The following is a 21,712-nucleotide window of genomic DNA, read 5'->3' as shown; positions in this document are numbered from 1 at the left end:
TAGTTATTGATAAAATATATATATATATTTTATACAAACGTAACTGCTTGAATTAAAACTTATAAAAAGAAATACTCTGTTTTATCAAGATCTTTTAATGGATTTAAGCCTATATAATTAAATGATAATCATAATCTGATTCAGTATCTTATCCTAATCGACATGGAGTTTGAATTTTGTCAAAAGATTGCCTTTTTTATCTTTGCATTTATTGTCATTTTTATCTTCAAATTATGATTGATTTTAAATAATTGTAATTTACCATGTAGAGCATGCGGCGACCAGGAGTCCATTGTGTTATCTCCACCGTGTCGGCACCCAACACGTGGGATTTTCAATTATCAAACAATCATCATTAGTAACCGGGAAAACCCTATTCTCCAAATTCTATAATGAATAATGAGGGAATCCAATGTGGAATTGAAAGGTAACTGTGTTAGTTTTTCATGGAAACTGTGACACCGCTGAATAAAACCCACCACTTGAGGTGGGGTTGGTACAACAGGGCACAAGGATAAGGTCATATATGGAGCGATCAATGCACACTAGTTAGGTAAGATCTTAGGATATTTTTAAGAGAAAATAATCTCAGTGACCGAAAATACCTTATAATATATGATTTTGATTAATTTTTTTTCGATTTGCCAAAATGACCAACAAAATCGCAATGCGATCTCTAAATCGCAACGCGATCTCCAGTATCGCAAATCAATTTCCAAATTCGCAACGCGATTTTGACTATCGCATTGCGATTTTCCAAATTCGCGTTACGATTTTAGAAAATCGCAATGCGAATATGTAAATCGCAACGCGATTCTAACTATCACAACGCGATAATACAAAATCGCAACGCGATTCTGACTATCGCAACGCGATAATACAAAATCGCAATGCTTTCAAAGCGTCATTAGTATCGCAACGCGTATTTTATTTTCAAATTCCAAACACGAATATTAATATATCCCGTAATCGTAACTCATAACCTAAAACCCTAAATCACAACTCAGTCCCATCTCCATCTCTCACTCTCTACGGCGACATCCGTCCCCATCTCCGGCGAAATCCGTCTATCTCCATCTCTCAGAGCCACCCTCACAATCATTCACGGTTAGAAATGGAAAATCAACCAAATCAACCACCGAGGGTTAGTTTTTTTTAATTATTTTTATTTTAAAATTTTTGCATTATTATTAGGTTTTTCATATTAAAATTGATGATAAGTTTACTGGTAATTTCAATAATAGATTAACCATTTCACTTAGATTACTTATTAAATTCATTCGATTGCTGCCAATACTGCTAAACTATTTAGTCTTTAACCCTGTGAAGTTAGTATTTGTCTTTGTTTTGTCTTTTGGTTGAAGTAATGCAATTCATTCAAGTTTCAATTTTAGACAATGACTATTTGAAACCGAGAATCGCAACGCGAAATGAAAATCACAACGATAAAATCGCAACGCGATTTTAGTTTCGCGTTGCGATTATCTCGTTGCGATAGTCAAATTCGCGTTGCGATAGTCATTTTCGTGTTGCGATTTTCATTTTCGTGTTGCGATTTTAAGTTTCAGAAACTATTCTTCTTCTGCAAATTGAAACTTGAATGAATTGCATTACTTCAACCAAAAAATAAAGACAAATACGAAATTCACATTGTTGCAAATTTAAGTTTGAAGAATAAACTACTACTACTCTTTATGTTTATTATTGTTTTTGGTATATATTCACAGTGTAGTTTTTGGTATATCTAACTTGGTATGTTTATTGTTTTTGTAGAACTTTTTTTTTGCTCAATTGACCTTAAGGAATAAAATAAGCCTAGTCACTATAATTGCGTCGAAGCTTTCACCTGTACAAAGAAAATTGTTTGAGGATACTTGCTTCGGACCATGGCTGAAAGTACAACATCCGGGTGGAGATGCTATGTTGACCCATTTGTGGCTTCAGACCATGACTAGCGATTTACCCGAGAGTATAAAACATGGTAATGAAGAGATATGGTTTCATTTTCCATCGGCGTATACGTGTTTTGGGCGGGAGGAGTTTTGCTTAATCACTGGTCTACGCTTCGGACACGATGATGTAGGTTGATACACTAGTCATATTATCCGCCCATCATGGTTATCCCGGGTTTTTCCTGAGCTGTCAATGGAGAAGCCGAATTTACACGTCGATGACTTGACGAGATTATTTAATAAGAAAGATGGTTTTACTCGGATGGATGACGTCGATATTGTCCGAGTATGCCTTTTAGTACTTTTGCATGCCGACTTTTTAGGCAGAGAGGCCAGACAACCTATTCCTAAGGACCTAATATTATTGGTAGATGACCTAAATGCATGGAACCTATTTTCGTGGGGTTCGTATCTATGGAAAGCTACCTGGAATAAGTTGTCGTCTGCCTTTGATGACCGAAAAAGTTTGCGTGGCGATGATTCCAAATACACTTTGTCAGGCTTTATTTGGGCCTTTAAGGTAAGAATTTCTATATAATGTTTCCAAAATTATAATTAATTATTTAATAATTACTAATGTTTGTGTATTATATTGTTTGTAGATTTAGATATTTGAGGCTTTTCCCGGCATGTAGATATATGCATTAAAAACTTCAAATGATATTCCTAGGACTATTTCCTGGAAGAGGAAACGGCGGTTGTTGGATTGGGAAGAGTTACTACGGTATACGACAATAAATGATGTAAGTTAACACAAATACTACCATATATAAACAAGTTATTACTAGTACACATTTAACTTTGTTTGAGCTTTTATATTATTAGGAGGCCAACACTCCATTACAGAGGCTGAGCTTGCCACTGATTGGTGGCAAGCTAGTAAGCGTTTTTTTGATGGCACGGATGTTGAGCAGCTTCCACTTCGAGAGCCATCACCTCACCCAGAGCCATCACCTGATCGACCATACTATATACCTCTACAACGAGAGCCATCACCTATTATGTCACATCATCGAGCCTCTTCTCCACCATCACCTCATGATAGGCGACCGACAAAGATGCCACGACATTTATCTCCCTGTTCTCCACCTCCACCTCCACGGGATGAGTTAGGGGAGTTACATGATGAGGTCAATGCCTTGCGTGAGGAGGTCGGTACTTTACGCGATGACAATGGTGCATGGCGTGATGAGGAATCTACTTTACGTGGTGAGGTAGCCGCTCTACGTGAGATGGTAGCATCGTTGTAGAATGAGGTTCATACTCTACGCAACGAGGTAAGTTTAAGAATTTTCACATTTAACTTGATTTACTTGTAATTTCACTTAGATTGCTTAGTAAATTCATTCGGTTGCTGCCAATACTGCTAAACAGTTCTAAAATAACCCTGTGAAGTTAGTATTTGTCTTTGTTTTGTCTTTTAGTTGAAGTAATGCAATCCATTCAAGTTTCAATTTGCAGAAGAAGAATAGTCGCAACACGAAACTTAAAATCGCAACGCGAAAATGACTATTGCAACGCGGAAATGACTATCGCAACGCGAATTTGAATATCGCAACGGGATAATCGTAATGCGAAATAAAAATCACAACGTGAAAATCGCAACGCGAATTTAGTTTCGCGTTGCGATTTTGGTTTCGCGTTGCGATTTTTATTTCGCATTGCGATAGTAAATTCGCGTTGCAATACTCATTTTCGCGTTGCGATAGTCATTTTAGCGTTGCGATTTTAAGTTTCGTGTTGCGATTTTAAGTTTCAGAAACTATTCTTCTTCTGCATATTGAAACTTGAATGGATTGCATTACTTCAACCAAAAGACAAAGAAAAATACTAACTTCACAGTGTTGCAAATTTAAGTTTCAAGAATAAACTAATACTCTTTATGTTTTCCTTGAACATGTACTAAACCTATATGTTGTCCTTTTAAATGTTTATATAAGTGCTTACTTCTGGAATGTTATCTAATGCATTTTGTGAACTATGATAGAATAATGACTTGGGTGAATACCGTGCAAGTTTGAAACATATTTGTCTTTGTTTTCACTGTTTAATATCATGTCTGTTTATTTACTGATTTATGTATTAATTTATTTTTAGCGGCCCGATAAGGTGGATGCTTTACGTTGGGTTTTTCTTGCACGACGGGGTTCACGAATCAGATGGCGTGCACGTGTCATTACGTCTCCGTTCACCCTAATAGTGCGAAAGCTTCGTAAGAAGAAGCCTGACTCACCTGTCATCGTTCAAGAGGCCTCTTCTATCATTCAAGAGGCCCTTGTCATCCTTCAAGAGTCCCCTCCCACCGTTCAAGAGGCCTCTGTCATCGTTGAAGAGGTCCCTCACACCATTCAAGAGCCCGATTCACATGGCGTAATATGTCGAATTATTGAGAAACCCTCTCACGTACCGGACATGATGGATGAGTGTTGGCTTTCGTATGAGTTATCAACCAATACCATTCCGGCAGATGAAGTGGATAGGAGAAAACTACCGGAAACAATTCTAGATAATACTCTTTGGGCTAAGACCGTAGTTGATTTTTATCTACATGAGCGGAGCCAGGGGTGTTACGATGACATATACAAACTCAACGATGATATGTATTTGTTGCTTGATCGGTCTTGGTGGGGTGTGCTATTAGTGGTTGAAGATTATGGCTATTTCGATGGGGGGTAAGTCTTATAATTTTCTTATATTTTATTTTGATTAATTTTTTTTAAAATTTATGTAATTCACTAATATATGTCTTTTTTTTGTAAAACAGCATATTGATGCATGGGTGTCACGTCTTCTAATAATGAGGAAACTGAGGAAAAAAAATACGTGATATACAATTATGCCGACGTCTTTTCACGTAGTTCACTTGAAGAATCAACGAAATGAATCATATGTGTTGGGTAATGGACAAGCTAAACTTTATCCTGCATGGTGGGAGGTCGATAAGGTTAGTATTTATTTTTTAAATATTTTAAAGGTATTCATAAATAAGTGCGCAATTGAATTATTACTTATGATTGCAGGTGTTTATCCCTGTTTTAGAACATAATCATTGGTTTCTCATCGAGCTTCAACTCCCATCCCTGAAGACAATAGTATATGACAACATGATAAATTACATATCATTGTCTGATTTGAGAGATATTATTAAGGGATGGAGCTCTCATTTGGCTAAATTCTTGGATGCGATTAATTATTGGACTTATTCTGGAAATAAGAAGCCAAAGAAGTTCAATGTTACAGTTATCAGAGACGAGACCGCGCCACAACAAACGTAGGGAGCCAGAGGGGATTGTGGTCCTCTCGTATGCATGTGCTTGGAGTGTTTGACGACAGGAAGTATACAGTTTCTACCTCCCACCGATAAAGATAGAGGTGCAGTAGGCATGTGGTTTCGGCATTTTATGGCTAGAGCGATATATGCGAGACGCTTCCTACCTGCATCCGTATTATGAAAGTGTCCATAAACAATTAGTAAGTCAAATGCAAGTGTTGTTAAGTACCTAGAATTCAATAATTTGTTGTTTGTTGGTTTTAGATGTGTAGAAAGTGTTGTTTGAGCAAATGTTTGGTTTCTGTAGGTTAATCCTGAAGTGGGTTAATCCTGAAGTAAGCTGCGTGAAATTGATGTATGGGTGCATAAACAACTGTCTGGGGTACACTTTTTTTTATTGTTTAATTGATTCTTAAAAGTTGATTTGTTTAATTGATGAAGAAAATAAGAATTATTATTATTATTTGCTTGTTTAATTGATTTGTAAAAGTTGATTTGTTTAATTGATGTGTAAATAATTCTTATTTGTGCTTGTTTAATTGATTGAAATGTAAAAGTTGATTTGTTGATTTCAATCTGCATCATATTGAAGGCAAAAGACCTGTTGAAGGCACACTTTCGCAACGCTAAACTCAAAATCGCAATACGAAAGTCAAAATCGCAATGCGAAAGCCAAAATCGCAACGCGAAAGCCAATTCGTGTTGCGATAGTCAAATTCGCATTTCGATAGTCAAATTCACGTTGCGATATTCAAATGAATGTGTAATAAGTGATAACAACTGAACAGATCATAGCAATGTTCAAACTCAAGTTACTAATACATGCATAACTGAAAATGTTAAAGTTTACACATAAAATACACATAATACAACGTTTGCATTTAAAAATCGCCTAAGTTAATAGTCCCAAAAGGTGAAGCCGGTTGTGATTGGAATTTTGATTGCCTTTTGCTTGACACCATATGAGCTTTGGATTTTGATGAGGATCCATATTTTGGTAGAGGAAAAGATGATTGTGATGGAACTGGTGATCCACATATCAACCTTGTATGACCACTTTACTTGCACCGACTACATGTCGATCTCTTCTTCTCTTCACCCTTAGACGATATACGATCGTGACTTTTTGGTTGGCCAGGTAGCCTTCTGTCCATGGCTGGTGGCAAAATTGTTTGTAAGTCATCTGGTATGTCATACTCAGAAGGATGTGGAATAGGGTAGATAATATCGGCATAAGTCTATCAATATAACTTCTGTAGTGTAGCATTACATAGCGTATGCGCTTGAATCATATTGGTTTAGATGAAGAGCAACTTTTATAACATGACCACACGGATAACCAGATGTTTGCCATTTCATACAACTACACGTCTTTGCATTTAGATCGACAAGGCCATTTAAGTTATTATCCAGTACTTCAAACAAAGTGTTTGAACATGGTTCAACTCTCCATGATGTTAACTTCACAACACGTTTCGTTATCTTTTTTTCAGTCCATGGTGTAACACGATGTTCCTGTAAATTTAAATAAATAATACTTTGTAAAATATATGATAAGTTACGAATATAAAGAAATAATACATGCATGGTTTCTTTTCTTGTAGTACCACTGTTGAATAGAGGCTCGAAAAAACTCCATTAATATAGTAATGGGTAATTTTCGGGAATGACGACTTAGAGCGTTGATTGATTCTGCACTAGTATGCGTCATGAAACCATATCTTGCTCCAAGTTTATGTACTCTTTACTATCTTTCAAACCCGACATCTTCTAGTGTTTGAGCACACTGAGGCAAAACACGTCTTAAACAATTTATATGCTTATTAAAATCCACTTCCTGATAAGCTTTTACATCATTCCAGTATGTTCATTTGTGATTTTTTATACTAGCAGACCTTGATTTTAGATTTCTATACAATTGAACACCACAAAGTCCATGAAAAACATCTGGGAAAAACCTTCTAACAGCGTTGTCAATTGAGTTTTCCCTAACGGATATGATTGTCAGATTTCTAATATGACCTATGCAATCCCTAAGATGCCCCATAAACCATGTCCATGAATAAGAGGTTTTAGATTTGCCAACCCTGTAAGCTATTGGCAATATCCCATTGTTAGCATTCATGACTAATGCTAATAAGTTTACTCCAAGGTATCGACCTTTCAAATGTGCTCCATCAACTATAATAACTGGACGCATGCAAGTAATAAACGAATGAATCTACAAAATAATATACACAAGAAATATAATCATTTAAATGTGAAATACATGTAACTAACAAAAATGAGTCAACAAAATTATATTGAATTACTAACCGCAGCACCAATGGCGATAAACAGCAACTCAAAGCATCCATCTCTATCTGTTTTGATATGAGTTACCGACCCATGATTTTTCAACTTTAAATTGTGACAATAAGCTGACAGTTGGGCAAACGATGCTTCTGGAGACCCCCCTCAACAATTCCAAGGCATAACATTTGGCTCTCCAAGCTTGAGAATATGAAATACTAATCTTGAACCGAGCATTCATGTCAGTCATAATTTCATGTCCCCGATATACCCTGCCATTCAAAAACATTAACTCAGCCAGAAAACCACCCAACACCTTTTTGTTTGCCTGTTTATACTGAGGAAAAACTTGGGTTCTTGAACATGTATGTTTATCAATAAAAGTCCTAACTTGAAATATTTCACAATCTTTTATCCTCTTTACAATCATACGCCACGTATAATTTTTGTCAATCATACACCTTGTTTCGAAATGATATTTTCTTGATTTGTTAACTTTTAGTTGATAGCTATCTTCCACACATTTCGTATACAAAGCTATCTTCAAGTCTTTCTTTGTATCAAAACAATCATATTTCTTGATACGAATAATTTTTGTGTAACAATCAACTACTATCTTTACCAACTCTTCTTCCGGTATCTGAAGTAATTCTGGCATATTCCAGTTATATTCCCGTGGTATTTTCTTCGGGGACTTTTCTTCGAGGATTTCTTCTTCTTTTTCTTCTTCAGAGTTATATGAATTACAGAATGGATGTTCAATATGTTCGTTCACAGTCGTAACTTCCTCCTCATTATCATCAACAACATATTCCTCAGCAGCGGTTGTTTCATCATCAAAATTCGGGTATTGACCAATATCAAAATCATTACACGCAGGATCTATTTCTTCTTCTGAAACATCATCAAAATTCGAGTATTGACCAATATCAAAGTCTGGGTATTGACCAAGATCAAATTTCGAATACTGACTAGTACTCACAATTTTTTCTGTTTGCTCATCATCGTCTAACTGGTCAATACGAAAACTGGAATTTGGTGCTGAAAGTTGATTGTGATTTGGATTAGGGAAAGGTTGTGGGTTTTGAGATTGTGTTTGGTATTGGAAATGTGGTGAAACAAAATTTGTTTGGTGAAGAAATTGTGGTGGAACCATTAAATTTTGAGCACCATAAATTGGGGTTGAAAAACTTAGTTGATTACTACCCGCTACTGACCCAACTTCACTACTTCTAGGTTCAACAACATACAATGTAACATCATCTTGCGAAACACTAATATAAGCAATGAATTGTTCAGCATCTTCATTGTCGGTTAACAAATAAACTTTACCTTTTCTCTGATAAGATAGCCTAAATCCACTTAGGGGCTCTAAATTCAATTTATTTGCAACACGTAACATTAGAGTTTCATAAGTTAACTTTTTTAATGACAGTTTCAGTTGAAGATTCATAGGTAAATGCATATATTGTAAAACATCATGAACATTCTCCCATGACCCTCCAAAACACAAATCTATCCAAACATGATCAACATTAGATGATTTCATTATTGTAAATTAATTTACTAAACAAACGAGCTGCGAAATTAAAACTTGTTACCGGATGGGGAAGGATGTTGTTGGATATAGGATGTCGTTGGATATAGGAACGAATGTCGCCGGAGAGAGTGATAGATGGAGATGAAATGAGTTGTGATTTAGGGATTTAGGTTATGAGTTGCTGCTGCTGCGTAGTTATATACCCAAAACATTTGTGTTGCGAAGCTAAAACCTGTTGCGAATTTGAAATTCAGTGTTGCAATAGTCATAATCGCGTTGCGATTTACATATTCGCATTGCGATTTTCTAAAATCGCAACGCGAATTTGGAAAATCGCAATGCGATAGTCAAAATCGCGTTGTGAATCTGGAAACTGATTTGCGATATTGGAGATCGTGTTGCGATTTAGAGATCGCGTTGCGATTTAGAGATCGCATTACGATTTTGTTGGTCATTTTGGCAAATCGAAAAAAAGTTGGTCAAAATAATATATTATAAGGCATTTTCGGTCATTGAGGTTATTTTCTCTTTTTTTAAAGATTTATGTGATTATAAATAGTATATGTTTAGAATTTTTTAAAATTATTGATAACATACTTATTGATGTAATTGTTCGAACTCAAATGTTTAAGGAAAATAATATTCACTTTTATTAATAAGATCCCTCAATAAATTCTATTGATAATTTTTTTGTTCTATCAATTCTCATGACTTTATCTTAACTAATCCGAACATACCCATATCACACACCTGACTTAAATAATTTTTTAATAAATTTGTATCTATCATTCAATTGCATTCACTCTACTTATTAGTATTTTATTTCAAGAATACTTACGGAGTTGTAATATCGCTACAAATAGTTTTTTATTTATATTTTGGTATATGTATTTGACTTTGAGATTTTATTCGACATCTAAAGAAATGTTGAAGTAGATTTATTAGCATGTCATTTTGACACTAAAGAAAATTTATTGGTTCAATGGAGTATTTTGTTCAAATTGATATCTGAATTTGGTATTTCAATTTAAATTTGTTATAAACTATAAGTGTCAATTAGTATTTGAATAAAAAAAATCAAGTACGTGTATCAATTTAAATCAATAAATTAAGTTTAAATATCAATTATATTAAAAAAAATAAGTATCAAATTGAACCTTAAAATTAAGTTTAGATACTTAATTGGATAAAATAAATCTAAAAACTAAATCGGATCTTGTTATGGAAAAATTTGGTTTGTAGTGGCTTTTGATGGTTCACTCCTTCTGGTTTAAATGGAAAGTCAGTCGATTGCTTAGTGGAGGAAAAATATATAGTAAACGGGTTGTAGACGACGATGAACATTCATCAAGAGAGAGAGTCTGTGAGAGAGAAAAGTCCCATCTTTGAGCCATGCATGTTAACTTATATGTTGACCTTTAGTGTTGGTGTTAAGACTAGGATAATGATACTCATTTGTCGGTTAGTAGAGCAAATAGATATTGATGTCAGATAACAGATCACGTGAACTTGCCAATGGTTACGTCAAGGGGTTGTAGTTATTCGAAGGACATGAAGCTCCAGAGGCTTCGAGCAACTCCGAAAAATATGGAGGTTCAAAAACTTTGAGGAACTCTGGAGGATATCCAGTTTTAGAGACTTTAGCGAGGAATAAAGGCCTCAACCCTCAATAGGTAGAAGAATGCATGAGAGGAATAGTTACTTAATTACAAAAAAAAACTTGCATAGTAAGAATTTCACTGTCACTATGTTTCCTACTCCTCTCAATCAACATAAAATAGAATATAACTTTCTACTTTCTATTAAACTAGGGCATACTTTCCTCAATAAATTTGAGTCTGATCAAATTTGAGTTAAACTCTAACAATATCTACCTTCGAGTTAAACTTGTGTTTAACCTTGAAGGTTAGCACAAGGAAAAAATTAAGGTGAAGCAATCCTTTCGGAATTACAATACCATATTTTATACCAATATAAATTTGTAATAATATTTCATATTTTAATTGAATTAATATATTTGTATTTGATCAAATATAAATTTATAAATAATATATTCCCGAATTTTAATTGAATATAAATCCTTAAATAATAGAACATTATCCTATTAATATTCAAATTTTAAAGAATTTTTTAATTGCAAATATTCAAATAGATATGTCAAATTTAAGGAAAATTCAAATACTAAATTCATCAATTTATTCAACACATTTTCTCAATATGTATCATCACAAACAATATCACGTACAACACGATCTCAATTATCAATGATAATTCTATCTTTTTCGTTGTCAATTTATATGATAAATTGGATTTTTTTCATTCTTAAATTGGTTATGCTCACGAAATTAAAATTTATTTGGCGTCCTTAAACCGTTAACACAAAAAAAAAATTATTTGATTTTGTTAAAACATATTTATCAATAACGTTATTATTTGACACGAAAAAAATAATAATAGCATTATCTTTAAAAGTTGTTGAACCATGCAAAATATAAGCATTATCATCATAATGGACTTATTTAAAAAAATTAAAACAATAAGATCTTGATCGCGAAATGAAAGGCTGGATCATCGATAGGAGTAGTGCTGGCGGTTGAAGACAGTTAAACACTCATGCATGCACGTGGCAGAAATCTGTCATCCCGTCAACACAATGCAGAAAGACGAGAGAACAAATACCGTTGGTCCGCGTGGGAAAATTTCATTTTCTTTTCAATTCCATTTCAACACAAAAAAAAAAAACGTAATTTCAGCCTTCTATGCACGGGCAGAAATCTGTCATCCCGTCAACACAATGCAGAAAGACGAGAGAACAAATACCGTTGGTCCGCGTGGGAAAATTTCATTTTCTTTTCAATTCCATTTCAACACAAAAAAAAAAAAACGTAATTTCAGCCTTCTAATATTTTCCATATATATTCTTTATTAAATTCAACGAAATATTTTAAATAAAATAAAAAAAATGGGTTAACGAGAAGGACGGGCGGTTTCATTTTCTGTTAAAGAAAAACAAAGAAAACGCAATCTTCACGTGTCCCTGTTTTAAATTATTCAGTTTCATACGGTTCCATTGGGCGCTTTGTTTCAAGCACATATCTCTCTATATATAGAGATCTTACTCCGTTGGATACTAATAGGAGTTCATTGTAACTTGCAAGTTTTGTTTAGAGATTGAGAAGAGTAGTCCAATTTGCTGAGAGAAATGGAGCAAGGCAAAGGAACCAAGTCTTCTTCTTCTGAACTCTTTGGCTCAAAGGTGTCATCTTCGTCTCGTTCAAGGATTTTAGAGTCTATATTTCCTACTCAACCTAAGGTATTTTCATCATGTTTCAAAGTTCCATCTTTCTGGGTTTTTCTTTGCTATTCAATGTTTCAATGATTCCATCTTTTCATCTTTCAATCTGGTTATTTGATACTGCATAAAGGATATTGCTTTTAAAGATTTTTCCTTCATTTATGAATGGGAAATATTGCTTAAAAGAAGCCAAGGCGGCATTGTTACTTGGTATTTGTTCTTTCTCTCCTGTTTCTTGTACATTAGCATCTGCATGGCATGGCATGCAAGTTTTCTTTTAAGGCCAATTCTCTGTTCCTGCTTCTTCTTTCTTTTTGTCTCGATCGTTTTGCCATGCTTGTGTTGGTTTAGGTGCCAGGAGGAATCTCTCTGCTAACCAGAAGGCAGAATTCCCCGAATGAGCCATTGAATGCAAATCCTGCAAACTCTGGTTTGTGCATCACTTAATGCTTTTACCTTATTTTGTTTTGCTTATTCTCTTGCAAGAGTCCTTATGGCTCTGTTATTTTGTTTTACATTGGACATTTTGTGTAAAACTATTTTACTTTTGCTTGTTTTTTGAAATCAATTATTTTTTTATTGTGTCCTATGATCTTGGTGCAAATGCAGAAGCGGGTTCCATTTATCCGCAGCAATGCTCACAACCATGTCATCTAAGTTCATCGATCTACTACGGCGGCCAAGACGTATGCCCTCACCCCCAGACTAATCAAGACTCTGGAATAGGCTCTGTGGTGAGTACATCAAATCGTCCCATAGACATGAAATTATCCGGTGGCTGAGCACTCTTTTTGCATACGAATTTCAAATGTTAATGTTTCGATTGAGGAATCTACTGACATGTTTTATTCGTAACATTCTAGTACAAGGATGATGGAGAAGATGATTCGGGATATGCAATAAGAGGAAACTGGTGGCAAGGTATTATCTCGTATATTATGAGGAATTATAGCATTTGGAACATTTTTAACTGGAAGGGTTGATATCTTTGTTTTTTCTTCGTTTTGTATGTGCAGGATCTCTCTATTACTAAGTGTTTTCTCGCCGATCAACATACATATTAAGGTATCTGATATAACGGTCTTGTCGTACTTTCATTAATGTTCCATTAAGTTTGATCGATCAATTGATATCTCATCCAACAAATGCTGAGCAAGACACGTAGTTTTTTCATTGTTATTTTCTGATGGAGTTGCATCTTTATATTCAGCAGGTAAATAGGAAGACACAGATGGCAGTTTAACCCGTTGCCAGCTATACATGGGATGTAGACTGCAGTAATCAGATGTTGCAGACAGCCGATTGCTTTTTACTTACTCCGGCTGAGCAAATATAGTAGTTCGACTCCCTTCTTCAGTGTGAAGAATGGGGAGAATTAGTCTTTTACTTTCTTTTCTTTAATTCTGTGAAGACTATGTACTCAAGTGACCTTGATGTAGTATGATGAATTACAAACTGTGCTTCAACATCCGGCTTCCATGCTTGTGTTGGCTTCTTTTTTCCTTTAATTAACAAGCCAAAGAGCATCAATTAAACCCAAATTGGGGAACTTTAGACCCACAGATTTTAAGCAGTCTTTATCTATCAGTTGGTGGGGGCAAACCGCAAATGCCTTTAAATGGTCGTAAAAGAAAGACTTGAAAGTGTTGACAAAAATATTCTGCAACCGCATTTTTTGATGTTACAGTTATCAATATTAGTCTTCATGATTGTTGAATCATTCTTTTTAAATTTGTTAACCATTATCAAAGGAATCATACTACCAGAATCAGTTGTCGAAAATTTATTGGCTTTTATCTGTGTTCTATTGGCAAAATGCTCTACCTTGAAAAGTTTGAGACTAAAAAGTGTCCGGTCAAAGAATGAACCAGACAACCATTGATTGTTTATAAGATATATGCAGACGATACAGATTGAATAACATGTCTGTTTGTCGTTCTCAAGCATCTTCCTATACCTAACAGGTGAAATACTGCTGTCTCGGGAGGTTGGTTCATGGGGTGCAACCCCAGGGCTCCTTCTCTGGGAATAAGCCGGATGGATCCTGTTTTGATAGGCTCGCTGCCTCGTCTAGACATTCAAACAATACCGATGTTGCTCAAGCTATGCTTAAACCGGATTCATCAATACTAAGATAATCAGTCAACAAGGCCTTTTTCACTCCAATCCCATGCTGTGGTCTTTCTCCTTTTGCAGGGCTAACTAGATGTGCTGTTGAAAAGTTGGGAGTCGTAAATGCAGTTCTATACGGAGTGCTTGAGAAGGCCATGTGGTAAGGAGTCGAAAGACTACCTCGACCAATTACACCAACTCTGTTTGGCGAAGAGAACTGATCCGAATGCTTGGTCAAATCATCCACATAAAACAGATCATCGATACGCGCCACAATGTTAAATGCCAGGCTCTCCAAAACTCTCGAGTATCTTTCCAGAATGGATTTTCCGATATCCTATACACCACAATACTAGGTTATCAGCATGACTTTTGTAATTAAAAGCCTTCTTGAGAACAAAAAGTGGAACCAGTGACACAAACCTTGTTGTGCTGAATCTTGCTCGTATCTAGAGAGGTCTGGGAAAGACCCGCAAACCGCTGCTTCAAGCAAAGAAGTAGGCTCTATTTCTCTCTTTTCACCATCAACCATTAGGTCCTTGACCATGTCCCATGACGACTTTGAACTAGAGCGAGCCGTGTTGTTGACAGTTTTGGGATTGGTTTTTCTACGCCACAGATATATCGAGGCCTCCACTCGGTTGGCAATTTCAATAGCTTGATGCTCAGAGGACAAATCAAGGCAGTCAAGAAGACATTCAGGCGTAAACAGATCGGATGAAATATAGCGATAAATAAGATCTCCTAAGCTCGCTCGGCCATTCTGAAACAAATTGTAGCAGCAGTTAACAACACTTCATAGAATACGTACATTATACACTTAATTTATATTTACTTTCTTTTACCTTTGGAAGAGATTCGAAATATGATTCAGGGACCTCCATGTCAGCTAGAGTAATGTTGTTGATAGCCATTGCAACTTTTAGGATCTGGTTTGCACAGTCACGTTTATGCTGCAACTCCTTCCTCGAATTTTCATCAAGGCCTCCTGGTGGCACCTGAGGCACGGGAAGCCACCATTTCTCCTCGTGACGCTGAAGGGCTTTTCAGAAAGGGGTTGATCCATTAGCCTGCTGAGCTAGAATCCCTTGGTCAACATACCAGAACTCTGCATCAACAAAACCATCTAATATCTCCTGCAAAAAGCATGTGCTACATTAAAAAATAAGCTCTGCAAACATAATCTTATTTCGATATCGCAATACAAGCCAGTGGATCTTACGAGAAGCATGTTGTCCAATTTTCTTAAAGCTGGGAGGTTGACGTAGAGATCCAACCGGGGCCTGCAAGTCATGACCTGAAATCACAGCAAGTGGCATGGCATTTTAAACTTCAAATCCACCATATGATAAAAAGTTTGGTCACTAGACTTCAATACTGCCCTAATGTCACATATTAAAAATAGCTTCACCTCACGCTTGCTTCAGTCCGGGAATGTCTGCCAAGTCGGTATCAACTCGACAATGTGATTGCTAACAGAAAGAAATCATTCCATCTCTCTTCGCCACATTTCTTTCTTCTCATGAGGTACTGGTTCTAACCTCCATATTTGCCCAAATAAGATGGCTGCATAGTTAAGACAGTGTGAGAAATAGCCATTAGCCATACCAATTAACCAACAAGAAATCAGAAACAAATACCAACATTGACAAACCAAGCTTATTAAAACTATGTTAAAGGTCAAACAAGTGAAGCTGTCAACATTACCAGAAAGATTGGCGATGGCATTTGAAATAGCCAAGGCAGTGCAAACACCATTTCCAGACCCTGACATATCTTCACCAAGCAGCAATTTTGCAAATCTTTCTTTCATCAACTCAATCTCTATAACCCCATTGTCAAACGCATCAACAAAATGAATCAAACAAAGGAAAATGGGAAACATATTCATAAGATAATGATTAGTCATAATACCTGAAATTGTGGAATTTTGTTTCTCCAATATTCTATCATTCATGGGGGTTTCTTTCTGTCTTCTGTTTCAGCAATTTCATGCACATGGCAATGAACTGAAGGCGGTGAATATAGATCTTCTTCCTCGGAACTACTGTGACTGTGTTCTTCCTCGAACACTGTTGTCTCTGATGTCAAAAGATCAGAGCTTGAACTACTTTCACGACCCCCCAAAGCTTTCATTTTTCTCAACTGAACTCTCCATTTCAGCTTTCTTTTCTTCAAAACCAAGTGAATCAGAAACCGCAGAGTTGTTAACAATCATACAACTAGAATCCAATCTGTCTAAGCAACATACATTTGGCTCTGTAGGTCGGTAGCACAAGCTTTTAACAGATTCCGAAACCCAAAAGCTTGTAGCTTTCAGCTTTGGTACAGGGAAACAAAGCTTGAACTGGACTGAGTCTACTTGCTCTCGGTGGGTTAAAGCTACATCCGTGAGGCTGCAACCATGCCTGCTTAAGAGAGGCAAAATGGAAGTAAAAACAAACAAGAAACACAAAGATATTTTCTTTTCTATTATTAGTGTGTGAGGAAAAGTATGAAGCTTTGTGCTTATAATGTATGGAGTAAAGCTAGTAATGACTATAGAATCAGACAAGAAAAGGGCTTGACAATCTCTAAGCTGTGTTTGAAAAATAAGGCAAAGTAATGGGAATCTATGCATTTAAATCGAAGGATTTTTTTTAAGGTATAATGTAAATAAATGCCTCTAACGTTTGGCACTATATGTATTTGTGCCCAAATTATTTTTTTGGAGCAGTTATACTCATAACGTTTGTTTATGAGGCATAAGTCTCTCCGTTGGATGGAATCCGTCAGTCAACTGACGGTCAATGGGTCCATCTGACATGGCATGCATATGTGGCCATCGATGGTGACGTGGCATTTCCATGTCATTATTTTTTTGCTGATGTGAAATTTACACGTCAGATTTTTTAATAAAATATAAATAAAAAATGTGAAACAGTAGGAAAGTGACACGTGTCACTCTCCTATTGGCGCGTATTTGATAGAAGGGATGAAAGGCTCACAACGCGGTGGATGGGGTTCGAACTTGGGGCAAGGGCGTTAACATTATGCTAATAAACCAAAAATAAATGTCCAGGTTTTAAAAAAAAAAATATACGTGCGTTTAGCATACATATACGCTTCAAACGGTATTTCCCCCCAAACCCAAGTATCCCTAAATATAAATCAAACTGAAACCCTAATTACATTTCCCCTTTCAATTTCTACTCCATCAAATCTCCTCTACGAGAACGAATTTTCCTTCAAGCAACAACCTCAAACCGATCAATTAAGTGTATATTTTGAAGGTGAGTTGATTTGTTTGAATGGAATCATAAATTACATGAAATCGCAAATCCCCTTTCACATTCGACTCCATGAAATCTCCTCAATTTCGAATGGGTTTTTGATTTAGTTTTGTTAAATGTTTTGGGTATGTGCCAGTTTTGAATGGGTTTTCGATTAATTTATCTTTCATTCAAGTTTTTATTTGGTTTAGTTCGAAATGAACATTGATTTGTGAATATCACTTGAATTAATTTAATAATTAACGTTGTTTGTTTTTTATTTGGGTTGTATTAGAGATTGTGTAATGGACAGGTTCGCATGTCCAACCATCGTTAGTGCTTCGCGATGAGATTTTGTTTACAACGGTGACCCAAAGAAGTGTTATTGCAATAAATTGGCATCTAGGGAAATTTCATGGAGCGATTTAAACCCCGGAAGAAGGTATTACGGTTGCCCAAATTTTCCGGTAAGAATATGTTTATAATTACCTTGTATTATTTAGCTTGAATGATAAAAATGTTGTCGCATATATCGATTGATAACAAATATGCCTTTTCCCCTTATTGTAGCACGATTGTAGGTATTTTGAATGGTATGATGGTAGCATGCCAGATCGAGCTAATTACTTACTACGAGAATTACGTGATAGTGAGCGAAATTTAACGAAAGAGAATGCAAGACTTAGAAGACAAATTAGAAGTTGTTCCTCTACTGCTCAAAGGAATAGTGTGTTGTTGGAATAGAGTGAAAGTGAAAGTGTTCAAAGCAAAGTTAATGAGATTGGAAGTGTGCAAAGTGAAGACAATGACAATGAATTAAAGACAAAGATTAAGAGCTTGAAGTAAAAATCTAAAACAATGAAGAAAGAAAAGGAATTGTATAAGACAATGTGTATTTGCTCAATGGTGTGTATCATATGTATCTTTGTGGTAATTGTACTTGCAATAGCACTTTAGGTGTTTTGTTAAAGATTAAGTGTTTATGTCTATGTAATACCAAGTGTATGATTGTTACCTATTGAGAAGAAATGACTATGTATAATAATAAGTGTTTAGTGTTTTCTATTATATTGGCTAGTTAATATGCTTAAACCGAATAAACAGAAAATAATCGAAAAGAAAAGTTATTGATTCTTGAGTTAGGCATATATTTGTCATACACAAAAAAACATATATTATTGCTGCAAGGTATATCATATAAAGTTAGGCAGATATTTGACATACACAAAAAGAAGCTCAACTCAAAACATATACTCTAACAAAAAGCATCACAACCAAAAGACCCACTCGATCATATAATTCATTTCTTCTTTTTTGGTGCTACTAATTCTTGAGTGCCCAAATGGTCCTTAGTTCCTTTCCTTTTCTTTGGTGCTCTTGTACCATACTAATAACATATTAGAAAATTCAAACATTATTTAGGTTTTCGAAAAAAATACTGTTACTTATTTAAAATGTTCTTACATAGAATGTCTGCTCTCCAGTCCCCAAGTTTGTGTAAAGGCCTATCCCTTCATATCTTTTTTTCCTCATTGATCTATCAGAAGTAACACATGCCTTTTCCTTTCCTTGATACGTGTGTTGAGTTTGAATCGATTGTACTTGGTGATCTTATCGAAGAATTCCCATCGATATTAAGGTCCTGCAACAAAAAAAATATACTATAAAAATCTAACATTAATTTGAACTTTTAAAACAATTTGAATACATAAACTATAAATACCTGGTTTGTAGTACATGATCTTTTATTATGACCTTGTCCACCACATCTTTTACAAGTCATAATAAGACCAATCCTTCTAACATGTCCAGGCTTGACTTTTTTTGGTTCATCTTTTTGTTTCCTTCGATTTTTCTTAGGCCTTCCAGGCATATCTCTATCAACCGGTGGAAGAACTTGATCAATTCCAGATTTCTTCCAATCTTGAGGCCCATTAATAGGTTGCAAAGCATATTTATATGCTTTAATGTATGTTTCTTTATGATAGAAGGAATGTATACATTCATCTGGGTCCCCACCAGTATGTCATATTGCACAACAAGCATGCGGACACGGAATCCCACTTAGTTACCACCTTCTGCAGGTACAGGTTTTTTCATTCAAGTCTACAATATACTGCTTATTCCCTTTCTTTACCTCACATCCATTATCTCCATTCCAAATCATTCTCCACTGAATGTTGTCTTTCTTCATGATGTCAAATTTTTTCTTAATTAGTGGACCAAAATTGTACTTCCATGTTGTGAGGAATCTCCTCTTTTCAACTATTCTTGTCATTATCTTCACTCGAATCTCTTCAAGCATTGTAATGATGCTCTTTTACCTTGCATCAATAATGCTCAAATTAAAAGCCTCACACAAATTATTGTCCACTATATATGACTTGGAATGCATCATTTGAAAGGCCTTGGTCCACATTTTCTCTTTTTTGCAAAACAATTCAGTAGCAAGTATGATATATCAATCTTTGACAATGCATCTTTGTTCTCCTCCCATTCTCTCTCAGTCGTGGACTTCACAATTTGCCAAAAGGAAAACTGATATGATTTTTCTCTCTTCCTTCTAGTCCAATTTGTAAACATGTGTCGAGCACAATTTCGATGTTCTACTCGTGGTAGAACATCATTTACAGTAATTTCAATACCCTGTCAAGCAAAATTTAACCAAGTTTGAGATTCTATTCAATTATCATAGAACAACAAGTTATATAACAACAATAAGTCAGACTGTGTACAGTAAAATAACAACTAGCATCAAGTAAGATTAATACATTGATTTACCTTGTGTTGGTTACTGATGATGGTGTAGCCAAATCCATCATCCAATCCCAAGTCTGCTGCCACTATATTTAGAAACCAAGACCAAGAATTTGTGCTTTCACCCTCGACAACAGCCCATGCGATAGGGTACATCTGATCATTGCCATCTCTCCCAACAGCAGATAAAAGTATACCTTTGAATGGGCCCTTAAGGAAGCAGCCATCTACACCGATTATAGGCCTACACCCTTCTTTTCAACCTCTCTTCATAGCATCAAAGCATACATAAAATCGTTTGAAGTGAGGTGGAGAATTATCTGACACCTTATTTACTGCCATTTTTATTGTACTCCCTGGATTCTTTGACCGTAACTCATCTGCATAATCCCACAGGTTTATAAATTCTTCCTTCATGTTTCCACCTAACCTTGATGTCACCATATTCTTTGCCCGTCGACATTTACTCAGATTAACATTTACATGTATTTCAGATTGCACCCTTCTTTGTATCTCTTTAAGCTTCATTTTTGGATGGTCTCTAATTGTATCTTCAAAATGTTCTGCAATTACCTTTGCAGTCACCATCCCGCTAGTAAAACTAACAGGGCAGTTGTGTTCATCTATAAAAGTCTTAACCTGTAGACTCCCTACCCTCTTATTTTTACTCACATAGATTCTTCATGGACAACTTTTAGATGCATTACATTTGTAACTAATCCTGTTAGTTTCAGAATGTACAATTCTCAACTCTCTTCTACTGCATCTTGAATATTTATGGATGGCAGCTTTGAATTATTTTACATCTATAAATATCATCCCCAAACAAAAATGATGACTCTCTGTATTTGGGTTGTAAATAGGATATCTTTCTCTTCTCCTAGCACCTTCTTAATGTTCATCATCATCTGACACAATCAAACTCCATTGGTCATCACTGTCATAGTAATCAGTATCATTACCGCCTACGTCTTCTGTAACTCCATTATTACCTCCTTCATCTACTCCCTCATCAACATGTTTTTACCTTTATTCTTATCTCTGGCATATTTCAGTTCATCATCACCCTCAATAAAAAAACCAAACATGCAGTCCCCACCACTAAAGTACCCTACAAAATGCAATCCCCCACCGATGATATATGCATCCAAATTGAGCTTTCCACATTCGATTCATTACAAGAAACCCAAGCAATAAAGCCTCAAACCCAAATATATACCCTTTCATGCAAAACCACAAGTT

At 35.6% G+C, this 21,712-nt stretch overlaps 1 protein-coding gene and 1 pseudogene across 2 annotated transcripts; one reads left to right on the top strand and one right to left on the bottom strand.

Moving 5' to 3' along the window:
• The first annotated feature begins 12,205 nt into the window (after nucleotides 1–12,205).
• On the top strand, nucleotides 12,206–13,818 carry LOC120150779. 2 transcript variants are annotated; one of them, XM_039163403.1, is made up of 6 exons: nucleotides 12,206–12,368; nucleotides 12,702–12,780; nucleotides 12,960–13,084; nucleotides 13,214–13,271; nucleotides 13,367–13,415; nucleotides 13,564–13,818. In XM_039163403.1, exons 1-5 carry the CDS (start codon nucleotides 12,258–12,260, stop codon nucleotides 13,381–13,383), a joined length of 390 nt encoding a protein of 129 aa, XP_039019334.1. In that variant the 5' UTR covers nucleotides 12,206–12,257; the 3' UTR covers nucleotides 13,384–13,415; nucleotides 13,564–13,818. The 2 variants fall into 2 exon arrangements, with proteins under 2 accessions (XP_039019334.1, XP_039019335.1); XM_039163404.1 differs by having other exon boundaries at nucleotides 13,561–13,818.
• A 499-nt stretch (nucleotides 13,819–14,317) lies between these two features.
• On the bottom strand, nucleotides 14,318–21,058 carry LOC120150953 (annotated as a pseudogene).
• Nucleotides 21,059–21,712: the final 654 nt, after the last annotated feature.

The sequence above is a fragment of the Hibiscus syriacus genome, unplaced genomic scaffold (assembly GCF_006381635.1).
Source record: "Hibiscus syriacus cultivar Baekdansim isolate YM2019G1 unplaced genomic scaffold, ASM638163v2 tig00111027_pilon, whole genome shotgun sequence".
In the NCBI taxonomy this organism is placed as follows: Eukaryota; Viridiplantae; Streptophyta; class Magnoliopsida; order Malvales; family Malvaceae; genus Hibiscus; species Hibiscus syriacus.
Note: the sequence above shows the minus strand (reverse complement) of the source record. Positions and strands in the feature narration are given on the sequence as shown.

Coding starts and splice junctions, on each gene's coding strand:
- LOC120150779 (XM_039163403.1), top strand. CDS start 12,258: ATGGAGCAAGGCAAAGGAACCAAGTCTTCTTCTTCTGAACTCTTTGGC. Junction 12,369..12,701: donor TATTTCCTACTCAACCTAAG/GTATTTTCATCA, acceptor GTGTTGGTTTAG/GTGCCAGGAGGAATCTCTCT. Junction 12,781..12,959: donor TGCAAATCCTGCAAACTCTG/GTTTGTGCATCA, acceptor GTGCAAATGCAG/AAGCGGGTTCCATTTATCCG.